The following is a 14,483-nucleotide window of genomic DNA, read 5'->3' as shown; positions in this document are numbered from 1 at the left end:
TACCAGGGGAAATTGGCCAATCCTGTGCAGTGTTCCTGGCTGTCTCCCCACTTCCAGTGATGACATTTCTGTGCATTCCACGCTGGTTTTCTTCGACTTCCTGATGGGCGCAGGACGAACTACAGACCTTCCTTTACCTCTACAGCCCGTGGATACTGTGCACGGACGTTAGAAGAGACCTGAGGGACACCACACTACAGATGAGCATTTTTGTAATCCTATTTCTTATGAGTGTCTTGTATCTTGACAAATAAATTGTTTATACTAATACTACACTCAGGTAGCGCTTCCTGTCTTTCCCTTCTTTGCTTCATTCCACAAAGCTGGCTTTCTCTGAGATTAGCTGCCGCCATTAATTTATTACATTGACTCATGGACTCTAAGTTCAAGTTTTAGTAGTACTGCTTATGGACTACAATATTGTCTGTTCTGAATTTACCTTATTACTATTATTCTACACGTATACATTGTCTTTGCACCAACATTTTATGGCCAATAATTATCCAGCACTAAATTCTATTGAATTAACTTAATTCATGTTTAATCTGTAAATGTTTATACAACATCTCCCAATGAGTATAACATAATGGATGTGTTTGCATGGCCTTGCAGCATGCATCTTAACATCTGTCGTACTTCATTCGGGTTCAGTCCATTGTCTGTTAAAAATGTCCGATTGGCCAAGTGTTTATCACAGCTCTCTGCATAAGCATCCACAGCACTCTATCAATATGCTGTAAGATAATAACCAGTACAGTATGGTGCACGGTGTAAACTGATTTCCCAGGAGTTGGGTTCAGGCATGGAAGGATAAGCAGTCTCTTCAGTGTACAGCATGGATGGCGACCCTGGAATGAACAAAGGGGTAATGTTAGGATATGTACAAAATGTACAAGAACAAGCAGAACGTAGCTGTATACAGTAAAGCCAATATAGGAAAGAAATATTGGATATGTCTTGTATTCTGCAATGGTAAACAATATCCAAGGGAAACTGGTTTATTATTTCCATATGCTCTGGCAAACATAGCTTCCCCGGCTTTGCCAAGATAACTTCAGAGGAAAGCTTTGCAACTCCCAGCAAAAGAAACAAGACTAATTTAATCTATTCTGTTATGTTTACACTTCTACTCAGAAAATCTATCAATTAGGCTAATAGGACTTAAAACTAAGGCTAAGGTAAGCTAAGTCAGATCAATAGTCCATAAAACAAACTGCAACAAATTGCTTGCTGAAAAAAAGAACATACAGGTGTAATTCATACAATTAGAATATCATCAAAAAGTTAATTTATTTCAGTAATTCAATTCAAAAAGTGAAACTCATATTTTATATAGATGCGTTACATACAGTGTGATATATTTCAAGCATTTATTTCTTTTAATTTTGATGATTATGGCTTACAGCTAGTGAAAACCCAAAATTCAGTATCTCAGAAAATTGGAATGTTACATAAGACCAATAAAAAAAAAAGGATTTTTAATAAAGAAATGTTAGCTTACTGAAAAGTATGTCCATGTACAGTATAGTATGCACTCAATAATTGGTCGGGGGCTCCTTTTGCATGAATTACTGCATCAATGCCAGGCATGGCATGGAGGCGATCAGTCTGTGGCATTGCTGAGGTGTTATGGAAGCCCAGGTTGCTTTGATAGTGGTTTTCAGCTTGTCTGCATTGTTGGGTCTGGTGTCTCTAATCTTCCTCTTGACAATTCCCTTACAGATTCTCTATGGGGTTTAGATCAGGAGAGTTTGCTGGCCAATCAAGCACAATGATACTATGATCATTAAACCAGGTATTGGTACTTTTGGCAGTGTGGGCAGGTGCCAAGTCCTGCTGGAAAATGAAATCAGCATCTCCACAAAGCTAGTAAGCAGAGGGAAGCATGAAGTATTCTAGAATTTCCTGGTAGAGGGCTGCGCTGACTTTGGACTTAATAAAACACAGTGGACCAACACCAGCAGATGACATTTCTCCCTTGCGGCTTTACAGCTTGTTTTCTACTGTGCATGCGTGAAGTGTGCTGTGGTTTCTGAATAGGCCACAGTCTTTTGGGACCTGTGAAGTGTCCCAGAAGGCTGTGGGGAAAGGAGCCAAGGCAAACCAAACTGAGCCTGAAGTGGGAGTAGGTACCTGTCAAAACCAGGTACCCGCTCCCCCACAAAAAGTACCAAATGTGGCAGCTTCCCCTTTTGGGTGGAGCTCCGCTTTAACCACTTGCCGACCGCCGCACGACTATCTACGTCGGCGGTCAGCCCCTCACAGGCAAACTAACGTAGGGCTACGTTGCTTGCTTGTGAGGGTCTAGGGAGCGAGCGCGCGCCCCCGGAGGCGCGCTCCCGCTCCCGCGTGGTCACGGACCCCCCCGCGCGTGTGACCAGCGGACCCGATGTCCGCCGGTCACTCGGCGATCGGCGGGGGAGAGGGAGAATGTCAGGCAGCTTGTGTAAACAAGCTGCCTGTCATTCTCCTCGCTGCAAAGACACAGATCACATGGATCTACTATGTAGATCCGTTGATCAGTGTCCTTACAGCTGAAGCCACAGCCAATCACAGTAGAAAGCACGCCCCTAGGGACACACACAGCCCCTCCCTCCCAAATAAAGTTAACCCCTTCACTACCAGTGTATTTTTACAGTAACAGTGCTGAAGTGGCACTGGATTTGGCTGTTATTTTTTATATTTATACGGAGGTAAGGCAACTAAATAGAAAATACTTACTATTTAGTGGGCATACGCCCCCACCCCCTAAACACACTTCTATAAGTATTGTTTCTTTATATATGTATTTCAGGCAAACGATATTTATCTGAAAATTTTGGAATATAATACATCATATATATTCCTACATATATATATATACCTTTTTGGCCACATCCCAACGTACTATCTATCTAAGATATCTGAGGCATCTTGGATGTCCCATTACAACACGGAGGTAAGACACCCCAAATAACAAATACATCCAATTGTGGATAATTTATGTTCAGAGCCCTCTGCTCTCTAGTACTTCCTCGTCCTATGTTTCTCTTTCTGCTTTCAGGGGTCACCATAAATTAAGTTCCAATAGGCACCTCTAGTTTAGGATCACCAACGGGAAGGTGACTGGAATCTTTTCCGTCACTTGAAGGGTTCCTTTCTTCCTTACTTCTACATATCACTCATCCCCCTCTTGGATCATCATAACAGGTGAAGTGATCCGTAATCATAGATATAAGGAAATTTATCCTTGGAGTGAATCTTCTTGACATTGCACTATTATTTACAGGTAATAGAGGACATACAAATAATACAAATACCTGATTCTAGCTCCCACCCTGCGGGACCCCTATATATCCCTCCGTGGATAATATGAGTGGCTCCGGATACCTGCCGGTATGTGAACACCTACCAGGTGATATTTTGTCGTTTATTATTCCCCCCCCCTCCCTTCTTTTCGTTTTTTCCCCCCCCTTTCCTACCCCCCCCCCTCCCCTTCTCCTCCCCCCTGGTATATTACCTCACAAGATGAAATAATATGTTGTCGCATATGCAAAAACTTTGATATGATTGATGTGACACACAAAATGTATGTTTTTGTATTTTGCTTTGTTCTCTTGGATTTACTTTTGGCATATGATTATGCTTTCCAGGAAGACATACAGACTCCCTGAGGAAGATTTTGGTACTATACAAATTTCGAAACGCGTTGGATTCTGTCATGCATCTGCAATTGTATTGTATTGTATATTGAATGTATTATTATTGTTTGATTGATCCTTCACAATCACACTTGTTTCAATAAATTGTAATTTATTTTAATCAATTCTATCTTTTTCGAAAGATCCTCATTAGTTACCTTTAAAGTCCCACCCTTTTTAGGGGGTCATTCCCTTTCTTCTTTATTAACAGTGCATATATATAGCACTGATTACTGTAGAAATGTCACTGGTAACCCCAAAAGTGTCAAAAATGTCAGTCAAGGGTCCGATCTGTCCGCCGCAATGTCGCAGTACCGCAAAAAAATCGCAGATCGCCGCCATTACGCGTTAAAAAAAAAAACAACAAAAATGACAAAAATCTTTCCCTTTGTTAGTAAACGCGATAACTTTTGCGCAAACCAATCAAAATACGCTTTTTGCGATTTTTTTTTACCAAACATAGGTAGCATAAAACAAATTGGCTGAAAATGTTAAAAAATTTTAATTTTTACATTTTTTTGGGGGGGAATTTCATATAAAAAAATGTGAAAAATATTGTTATTTTTGCAAAATTGACGCTCTTTTTTTGTTTATAGCGCGTGATCAAAAAATCGCACAGGTGATCAAATACCACCAAAAGAAAGCTCTGTTTGTGGGAAAAAAAGGACGCCAAATTCGTTTAGGTACAGCATCGCACGACCGCGCAATTGTCCGTTAAAGTCACGCAGTGCCGAATCGCAAAATACCCCCTGGTCGGAATGGGGGTAAAATCTTCCGGGGCTTAAGTGGTTAAAAAGGCAAACACTTCATGAGACTTCATTTATTTTTACACTGCTGATTTACAAAACAAAATTGTGCCTTTAACATAAGAAGGCTACATTTACATGGGCATACCAAAAGAATGTTTTTTTCTAGCACAAAAGTTTGTGCGTAATGATCAGTAAATACTTGTGCAAATATTGTTCTGTTTTTTCCAATACCTCCATCTGGGATATGTGTATAGTATGTCCTCAGATGCAGATGATTGGATTTTATGTTATGGAACGTGAATGCAGTGCGCCTGTGTGAATGTCTCTATTAAAAACAATGCAGCTCTGTAAATAAAAAATTCTTGTAAAGGTGTTTTTTTTTACAGCTGTGGTATGAAGCCGTATAAAAATCTTTTTATATTATTTATCTAATTACTTATATAACTAACTAACTAACGTAACTAAATAATAGATATAACTATATATTATAATATTTAGCCTTAGGAATGTTGTTTTGAAATCTGGATGAAAATAACTGTCACTTTTTTGAAAATCATGTCCTTTTGCTGATGTGTCAGCTTTGTGAAATGAGCCTATTCTGTGTAGTTTAACATAAAAAAAAAATTAAAAACCTCTCATTTGTACTCTAACTAGTTCATAAAAAGGCAGATCTAGGTGGGGCAGTAACACACCAGACACTAAGGATGACCCTGACTAATAATAAAAATACTGTCATTTATTTTGGTGATTACAGCAAGGATAGTCTAGTTTAATCCACACTTTCCCTTTACACCCACGGCTACAGTTCATACATAAACTTTAATAAAGGCTATCTGAGAAATATTAGAAACAACAAGTCAGCCTGGAGCCCACAATATCTATGTGGCCATTTGTGAACCGTCTCCCCGTAACCTAAACAAGTTATAAATGTATATTAAATGTGACCACATGGGGAAAGCTGCAGTCATAGAAACTATTTGCACAGAAGCAGCAATCTGAAATGCCAATCTAGAACCTGCTGCCAACATATACCTTGCAATGAAATACTATATTTTGACAGGAGTTAACTTTTCCAGGCTGAATAACTCTGAAGTACTGTCTGGAACTAAAGTGTGGCCTTCATCTCAAAAACCCCAGACTCCTGTGGAGCACCTTGAATTTTTTTTTCTCTTTAAATTTCATTAGGTTAAATTTTGGGCTCTTCAAGTATAAGGCTGTAAATTTAATTATCACTGAGCTGCTCTTCTGATTGGCTGCCAATCATTTCTGGAGTCATATGCGTGTAATCTGCAGCATCTCTTCTACTATTTCAAAGGGAGGCGAAGGAATGTGGAATGACTGTAACAAAGAGGAATATAAAATCAGGCTTATTAAATAAGCCACACAGCAAAAAGTAGAGCAACCAATAGCACCCAATCAAAATTCATTGATTTACATTAAACTCAAATCTGATGGTTTAAAATAGAGCTAATATACTCCGTACAGCATCCTTGTTTTATTAAATAAATGTTTTTATTATTTTTTAGATTGAAAACTAGTCAACAGTTTAGATCATTGTTTCTCAACCAGGGTTCCGTAGAGCCCTAGGGTTCCTCCAGAGGTTGCTGGGGGTTCCTTAAGCAATGAGTAATTTCTGCCTCTCAGATAAGTTCTCTCTGACACCGTTGATCTTTTTAGCTATCTGGAAGAAGGTAATTCTTCCCAGTGTCCAAAAGTGTAGGGAGCATTCATCCCACTGACCATCACACTAATGTATCATTAGTTGTAAATATAGTCATTTTTAGCAGGGGTTCCCTAAAACCCTGAAAATAATTTCAAGGGTTCCTCTGTGTTGAAAAGGTGGAGAAAAGGCTGGTTTAGATAATTTTCTATAATAAACTTGAAATAAAACAAAAGGAATTCAATTTTAAGTGTAACTAACTGCAAATCCTTTAGCTTTTTAGTTGTGGAGAGAGATTAAAATGGATAAGCTGAGGAAATATTCAGTGAAAATTTTAAATTCCAAAATGATGAAACAGATCCAGAGATATAGACAGTCTGTCTCTCTACTAGTCATTTAGTCTAGGTTCACATCTATGCGGCTGCACTTGATGCGTTTTTCTGGCACATTTTGCGGTGCGTTTTTGCATGCAGTTTTCATGCATTTTGCGTTTTTTTTTTACCACACTGTGTATAGCGTGTTGCTGAGTAACGGGCTGGGAAGCCGGCCGCCACGTCATTAACAACCAATGAGGCATCAGCTGTCAACGGGATTCCCTGCTGACAGCTAAATGTAAAAAATAAAAGCATTGCCCCCCCCCCCCCCCAATCCATACTTTCGGGTCTGGTATAGTTTTGGAGGGGAACCCTACGCCAAAAGTTTTTTTAAAAATGGCGTGGGGTCCCCCCCCCCCAAAATCCATACCAGGCCCTTATCTAAGCATGCAGCCCTGGCAGGTCAGGAAAAGTAGGGGTTGTGGTTGTGGGGGTCTGCTGGCTGGGGCTTATCAAAATCTGGAACTCCTCTTTAACAAGGGGGCCAACAGATCCTGGCCCCCCCATGTGAATGAGTATGGGGTACATAGTATCCCTACCCATTCACCGTAAAAGTGAAAAAAGACAGTGCAAGAGTTTTTGACATGTACCCCATACTCATTCACATAGGGGGAGCTGGGATCTGGTTAAAGGGGGCTTCCAGATTCTGATAAGCCCCCCACCCGCAGACCCCCACAACCACAGCCCAGGGTTGTGGGGAAGAGGCCTATGGTTCACAAGGGGAGGGTTGTTCGCTTGTCCCTTTCTTCCCTGATCTGCCAGGCTGCATATTCGGATAAGGGCCTGGTATGGATTGGGGGGGGGCCCCGCCATTTTCTTTAGTGCCGGCAATTCTTGTTTTTACATTCAGCTGTCAGCGGGGAAGCCTGCCGACAGTAGATGAGACTCATCAGTTGTTAAGGATGTGGCAGCCAGCTTCCTGGCCCACTCCTTAGCAACCAGCTGTACACTGTTTATTAAAGAGACATCGCCCCAAAATGAATGTAAAAACGGATCAAAAACGCATCACTTGCGTTTTTGGTGTGGGTCCGTTGAAGTCTATTACATGCAAAACACAATCTGCTGTGGAAAAAAAAAAGTCACTGACCCTTTCCAAAAAAGCATCAGCTGAAAAATGCATAGATGTGGACCTGTACCATAAAAAACCATGTGAAATGGACTTTAGTGTGTTTCTGCAAACTGCAAAACGCACTAAGAAAACGCATAGGTATGAATGTAGGGTCAAAACGCACCCTGTATGTAAATGTAAGCTCCGCTTATCTGCTATCCCCTGCCCTGCAATATAAAACACTCTAAATTAGAAGGAAAAAATATTTGAAAAATCGTAAGAAAAATGTAAAAAAATAGTTAATTTATACCCTGCCTTCCAGGTGCTTCCTGTAGGCGCCAGTGACGTCACAATGTTAAACTGAAACAGTATTTCTGACTACTAAGGAAAATATTTATACGACTAGGAAAAAAAATTAGAATTTGGCTGCGAGTCTGAGATGAACCAGAACTACATCATACCTGCATTCACTCTCCTTAAGTGGTATTTAAAAAAGCATTTTTTACAACAATTGCATATTAAACTTTGAATGCAAAAAATATACAGTAAAAATAGATGTACCTTTACACTGTTTTTCCAAAACTTAATGGTAAAGATATTCCAACAACAGGTCCTACAGTACTTAACCAGGTTGTGATATAATTTCCTTCTCTGAAAAAAATAAATAAATAAGATATTATCAATATATATACAACACAGGCACCATGCTGGACACCCAGTAGTATTATAGAGCCATTTATTCCAAACTGTATACAGTGGTTTAGGGCTAGTTGGTCATTATCAGTGCACTGTAATATAATCATGGCTCCTAAAGGGGCAGTTCACACTAGGAATTGCACAGGAATGCCCTGTGTTGCGCAACGTTCCATTTTAAATAGGCTTAAATCGCACTGCACCGCACCAAAAGTAGTGCATGCACTACTTTTGGAAACTCAATGCAAACGGATCGTCTAGTACAGGGATTCCCAAACGACGGCCCTGCAGCTGTTGCAGAACTACGCATCCCATGAGGCATTGTAAAACTCTGACATTCACAGACATGACTAAGCATGACGGGAATTGTAGTTCCCGAACAACTGGAGGGCTGTAGTTTGGGAATCCCTGGTCTAGTACTTTTGTATCATGTGATCCAATGCAGGCAAACCTAACATTGACACCCACTGCTGAGTGCAACTGCAGTGTGTTTTGAATGCGGTGCGGGAAGCATGCACAGAATGCAGGTTTCCTGCACTGTGTTCTGGTGTGAATGAGATGGTGTATGTAATGGCAAAACTTTTTTTGTTGTTTTGGATAGAACAGGGAAGTTTTTAAGACCTCTGCTAGCTTAATTTCTGTTTTTTGTGTCCAAGTATTAGGATATCTCTAGGAAAGTGAGAGGAAATTCACTCTTAAAGCGAAAATTCCAGCCTCAAAATCGAAAAAAATTGATTTTGGGCCATCCGCTTGCTGAGTGCAACCTGAAAAAGAAATGGATACTGACGATTTTTTTTTCGGTCACTTCCCTTATTATAGAATAAAATATACTTGCCTTCCTTCCACTTCCTCCCTCTGCGGCCGCGGCCCACGCCGTTTCTTCCGGATTGCGATGACTCCTGGGAGCTGAACGTCATCACTCCCAGGAGTCAATGTGCCTGCACCGGCCCCGCTCGTCACTTCCGGAGCAGGCGCAGCATTCCCTGCTAAACAGCTTCTTGGCATGCCCAGAAGCTGTTCAGGGATGCCGCGCCTGCACCGGAAGTGACGAGCGGGGCCGGTGCAGTGCATTGTGGGACTCCGACGTCACGGAACAGGACACAAAGAGGGACGCTGCGGCTTCAGCTGCCCACACCTGAGATGGCAGTGCTGGAGAAGAACTTTTCAAGGTAAGTATTTCTTCTTACAGGTAAGTGCGACCCGGGACAGTTCAGAGGCTATCCATTATGGAATGTACTAGCCCTGACTGTCCCGGGGGTATTTTTAGCTAAAATTGACCCCTGAGGCCGGAACTCCGCTTTAAGCTGCTCTGGTTCAGCAGGCACCAGCCAAATTTTGATCCATGTATGGGCACTGTAGTTGTATAGAAGTTGATCTACTGATTGACTTTTGTACAAATGCCCTGCTAGAAAGTTGTAGTGCTGACCTGTGTGTTATGACAGTGGGGGAGTTTCCCCACTGTCCGAATATGACTTAGCAGGGAGGATTCCCCCATCCACGTCGAATGTGTGTAAGGGGAATTCGGGTCATTTTTTTTTTTTCGCTTAACCCACTGATTGAATGTAAAAAAAAAACAAAAACTATTCTATGGGCTGCATTAGTTGTCACCAAAACAGGTCTGTCTTCTGGTCCAGTGACATTTTTGGATTTCCCATCTCCTTCTGCCTCATTAACAATGGTCACCAAAAAAAGACCACCAATTTTGAAAAAAAAAAAAAAAACAATATTTTTTTGCTTTTCAACATATCCAATAAAAAAAAATTGTAAAAATGTAATTTCTTAATAAATTTAGGGCAATATGTATTCTGCTACATGTTTTTAAAAAAATCCCAATAAGATCAATTGGTTTGCGCAAACATTATAGCGTCTACAAACTATGGGCTATTATTATTATTTATTTATTTAGTAATGACCGCGATCAGCGAATTATAGCAGGACTGCGATATTGTGGCAGGCAACTGCTCACTAACTGACAGTTTTTACACTTTGTGGGAACCAGTGACACTAATACAGTGATTAGTGCTAAAAATATGCACTGTCGATGTACTAATGGCACTAGCTGGGAAGGGGTTAAACATCTAGGGCGATCAAAGGGTTAAATGTGTCCCTAGCCAGTGTTTTTTTGTACTGTGAGGTGCTTTTACTAAGGGAATTGATGGAATTTATTCCATGCTTTGCACTTCTTTCAGCTCTCTGCCCGTACCTCTTTATGGTCTTCAGTTGCACAGCTGGAGGAAGTGTCAATGGACTAAGACTACACTGATTACCACAATTGTAGTCAGTGGTAGACTGGACTTGTAATTTATTTATTCACAGATCTCTGTAAATGAATGTACGGGTGGGTGGAATCATGTGCACCATTTTACATGCTAGATACATGGTGCAAACAGTGAACCTAAACTGGCCATACATGGAGCAAAAATTTGCCCAGGTCAGTAGGTACCGGCCAAGATTTGATCCATGTATGTGCAGGCTGATTGTACCAAAGTCAATCCATAAATCAACTTGGGTACAACCAGCCTGTCAGATTTTTAACATTCGATTACTGTCAACGGCTATAGTTGCTAGCATCAATCACTTTGATCCGCCAGTTGGGAAGCCCCCCCCCCCCCCCCCTCCTGCTGACAGAACACAATAGTGCTGCAGAAGGGATTCTCCCATCCACCCAATCGAGCGCAAAGGAAAATCAAGTCATCTTTGAGATGCTTTGGACTGAAAATATACTGTTACAATCCATGTATTCATACACTCAGCTTATAATATACAAGTGATATACTGTAAATATATTTATCCTTAAAATTCCACATTATTTCCCGAATAATAAAATATAATTTACAGTGCCTTGAAAAAGTATTCCACATTTTGTCATGTTGCTTCCAAAAACTTAAGTGTGTTTTATTGGGATTTTATGTGATAGACCAACACAAAGTGGAAGGAAAATGATAAATGGTTTTAAAAATTTTTACAAATATCTGAAAAGTGTGGCGTGCATTTGTATTCAGCCCCCCTGAGTCAATACTTTGTAGAACCACCTTTCGCTGCAATTACAGCTGCAAGTCTTTTTTGGGGATGTCTCTACCAGCTTTGCACATCTTGAGAGTCACATTGTTGCCCATTCTTCTTTGCAAAATAGCTCGTGTTCTGTTAGATTGGATAGAGAGCATCTGTGAACAGCAATTTTCAAGTCTTGCCACAGATTCTCAATTGGATTTAGGTCTGGACTTTGACTGGGCCATTCTAACACATGAATATGCTTTAATCTAAACCATTCCATTTTAGCTCTGGCTGTATGTTTAGGGTCGTTGCCCTGCCGGAAGGTGAACTTCCACTCCAGTCTCAAGACTTTTGTAGACTCTAACAGGTTTTCTTCTAATATTGCCCAGTATTTGGCTCCATCCATCCTCCCATCAACTCTGACCAGCTTCCCTGTTCCTGCAGAAGAAAAGCATCCCCACAACATGATGCTGCCACCACCATGTTTCACATAGCATTTTGCTTTTAGGCCAAAAGGTTCAATTTTGGTTTCATCTGACCAGAGCACCTTCTTCCACATTTTTGCTGTGTCTCCCACATGGCTTCTCTGTGAATGCAAACTGCAAATGGGACTTCTGTTGGCTTTCTTTCAACAATGGTTTTCTTCGTGCCACTCTTCCATAAAGGCAAGATTTTTGAAATGCACGACTAATAGTTGCCCTGTGGACAGATTCTCCTACCTGAGCTGTGGATCTCTGCAGCTCCTTCAGAGTTACCATGGGCCTCTTTTCTGCTTCTCTGAGTAATGCTTTCCCTGTCAGTTTAGGAGGACAGTCGTGTCTTGATAGGTTTGCAGTTGTGCCATACTTTCCATTCTCGGATGATGGATTGAACACTTCTCCGTGCGATGTTTAAAGCTTGGGATATTTTTTTATACCCTAACCCTGCTTTAAACTTCTCCACAACCTTATCCCTGACCTGTCTGGTGTGTTCCTTGGACTTCATGATGCTGTTTGTTCACTAAGGTTCTCTAACAAACTTCTGAGGGCTTCACAGAACAGCTGTATTTATACTGAGATTAAATTACACACAGGTGGACTATATTTACCAATTAGGTGACTTCTGAAGGTAATTGGTTCTAGATTTTAGTTCGGGGTATCAGAGTAAGGGGGGCTGAATACAAATGCACATCACACTTTTCACATATTTATTTGTTAAAAGTTTTTAAAACCATTTATTATTTTCCTTTCACTTTACAATTCTGTGCCACTTTGTGTTGGTCTATCACATAAAATCCCAATAAGATACATTTACGTTTTTGGCTGTAACATGACAAAATGTGGAAAATTTCAAGGGGTGTGAATACTTTTTCCAGGGCACTGTATATTAGGAGATTATGTTACATAGCAAAGTACACAAGCAGTGCCTATTACAAAGAATTTCTAATTTTCTTTGTTTCAAATAAAAATGTGTGAAGAGCAGTGTATACCTTTACTGTGCATAGTAAAAATGCTAGAGGTCATCATAGAGTCCCAGAAAAAGTATATGGTTACCTGCTCTTATATCTTAGGTTTTAATACACCAGTGTGTACTCTCTTCAGATTTTTAATACATTACACAAATTTATAGTATATGGGTTGTAATTTTTTTTAAAACTTGTCCAGTTTATTTCTTACCTATTTGAGGCTCCTTTAACAGAGGACATGAATTCATTGGTCCGACATGGATGAAGCATAAAAAAAGGCTGTCCAAGTATTGGATGTTCCTAAAGAAAATATACTTGATATTAATTTATGTATTATGTTTAACTTAACTTAACTTAGCTTCCACTTTGTAACCTGAGTAGAAATTTAAAAAATGAATCCTAGCCAACCTAACACAAATAGCACTTCTTACATACAAAAGTCATATAGTGACTCCTCCGTGTATGGGCAGATGTTTTTTCTTAAGCACTGATAAATACGTACATCTATCCTTAGGCTTGGTGGTAAGATGAGTGTGTTTTCCTTTTACAGGATAACTGTAATCAGTAGGGTTTGGTCAGAAAGGTGTTGGATCTAAAGGACTTCTGAGACCCTGATGATGTTGACAGATGGATATTTTGACGTGTCGCCACAGCAGTTGGGCTGCATTCTAAACCAGGGTTGCCCTCTACCCAATGAGGGACCACTGGTAAAAAAACATAATGTGTTAAAGAAAAGGAGCACCAAAAAGTACTACTGGATAACGGCAATTACAGTATCTCACAAAAGTGAGTACACCCCTCACATTTTTGTAAATGTTTTATTTTATCTTTTTATGTGACAACACTGAAGAAATGAAACTTTGGTACAATGTAAAGTAGGCAGTGTACAGCTTGTATAAGAGTATACATTTCCTGTCCCCTCAAAATAACTCAACACACAGCCATTATTGTCTAAACTGCTGGCAACAAAAGTGAGTACACCCCTAAGTTAAATGTCCAGATTGGGCCCAAAGTGTCAATATTTTGTGTGGCCACCATTCTTTTCCAGCACTGCCTTAAAGAGGAAGTAAACCCTCCTCTACAACTTGTACCTATAGGCAAGCCTATGATAAGGCTTACCTATAGGTACTGTAAATATCTCCTAAACATGTACCGTTTAGGAGATATTTACCTTACATGTCGCCAGTGACGTCACTGGCGCATGCGCTCTGAAGGAACGGCCGATCGTGCCGTTCCTTCAGAGCCCCGTGCCGTGACTGTCGGCTCCCGCGCGCGTGCGCGGGAGTGACGTCACCGCGGCTCCGGCCAATCAGATGGCCGGATGCCGCGATCCCGGAAGACGGGCGACTAGACATGTCGCCCGTCATAGAGGTGAGTGAGCGGCACGGCGGGGGCTCGTTCTGAGGTAAGTATTGCATAATGAGCTAATATGCGATGCATACTAGCTCATTATGTCTTTCTTTTGCAGGGTGTAAGAAAAAAAAAAAAATTTTATTCGAGTTTACAACCTCTTTAAACCTCCTGGGCATGGAGTTCACCAGAGCTTTGCAGGTTGCCACTGGAGTCCTCTTCCACTCCTTCATGACGATATCACGGAGCTGCCGGATGTTAGAGACCTTGCGCTCCTCCACCTTCCGCCATTAATGTCTAAACTGCTGGCAACAAAAGTGAGTACACCCTTAAGTGCAAATGTCCAAAGTGGGCCCAATCAGCCATTTTCCCTCCTCTGTGTCATGTGACTCGTTAGTGTTACAAAGTCTTAGGTGTGAATGGAGAGCAGCTGTGTTATATTTATTAAATAACTCTCTGAGGATCTGAAAAAAAGAATTGTTGCTCTACAT

General features: G+C 40.7%; 1 protein-coding gene across 1 annotated transcript in view; it reads right to left on the bottom strand.

Moving 5' to 3' along the window:
• Positions 1–709: 709 nt before the first annotated feature.
• ATG10 (autophagy related 10) overlaps positions 710–14,483 on the bottom strand; it is a gene marked incomplete at its 5' end in the record, with an annotated part of 249,305 nt that continues 235,531 nt past the window's right edge. Inside the window, 3 exons of the mRNA XM_082243302.1 lie at positions 710–848; positions 8,073–8,162; positions 12,854–12,942. Of these exons, the coding sequence (XP_082099428.1) occupies positions 8,075–8,162; positions 12,854–12,942 (177 nt within the window). The 3' untranslated portion in view covers positions 710–848; positions 8,073–8,074. The remainder of the gene's footprint in view (positions 849–8,072; positions 8,163–12,853; positions 12,943–14,483) is intronic.

Source organism: Pelophylax lessonae, assembly GCF_965119305.1.
Source record: "Pelophylax lessonae genome assembly, chromosome: 1".
Classification (NCBI taxonomy): domain Eukaryota; kingdom Metazoa; phylum Chordata; class Amphibia; order Anura; family Ranidae; genus Pelophylax; species Pelophylax lessonae.
The sequence above is the reverse complement of the archived record's forward strand: the minus strand, read 5'-3'. Positions and strand labels throughout refer to the sequence as shown.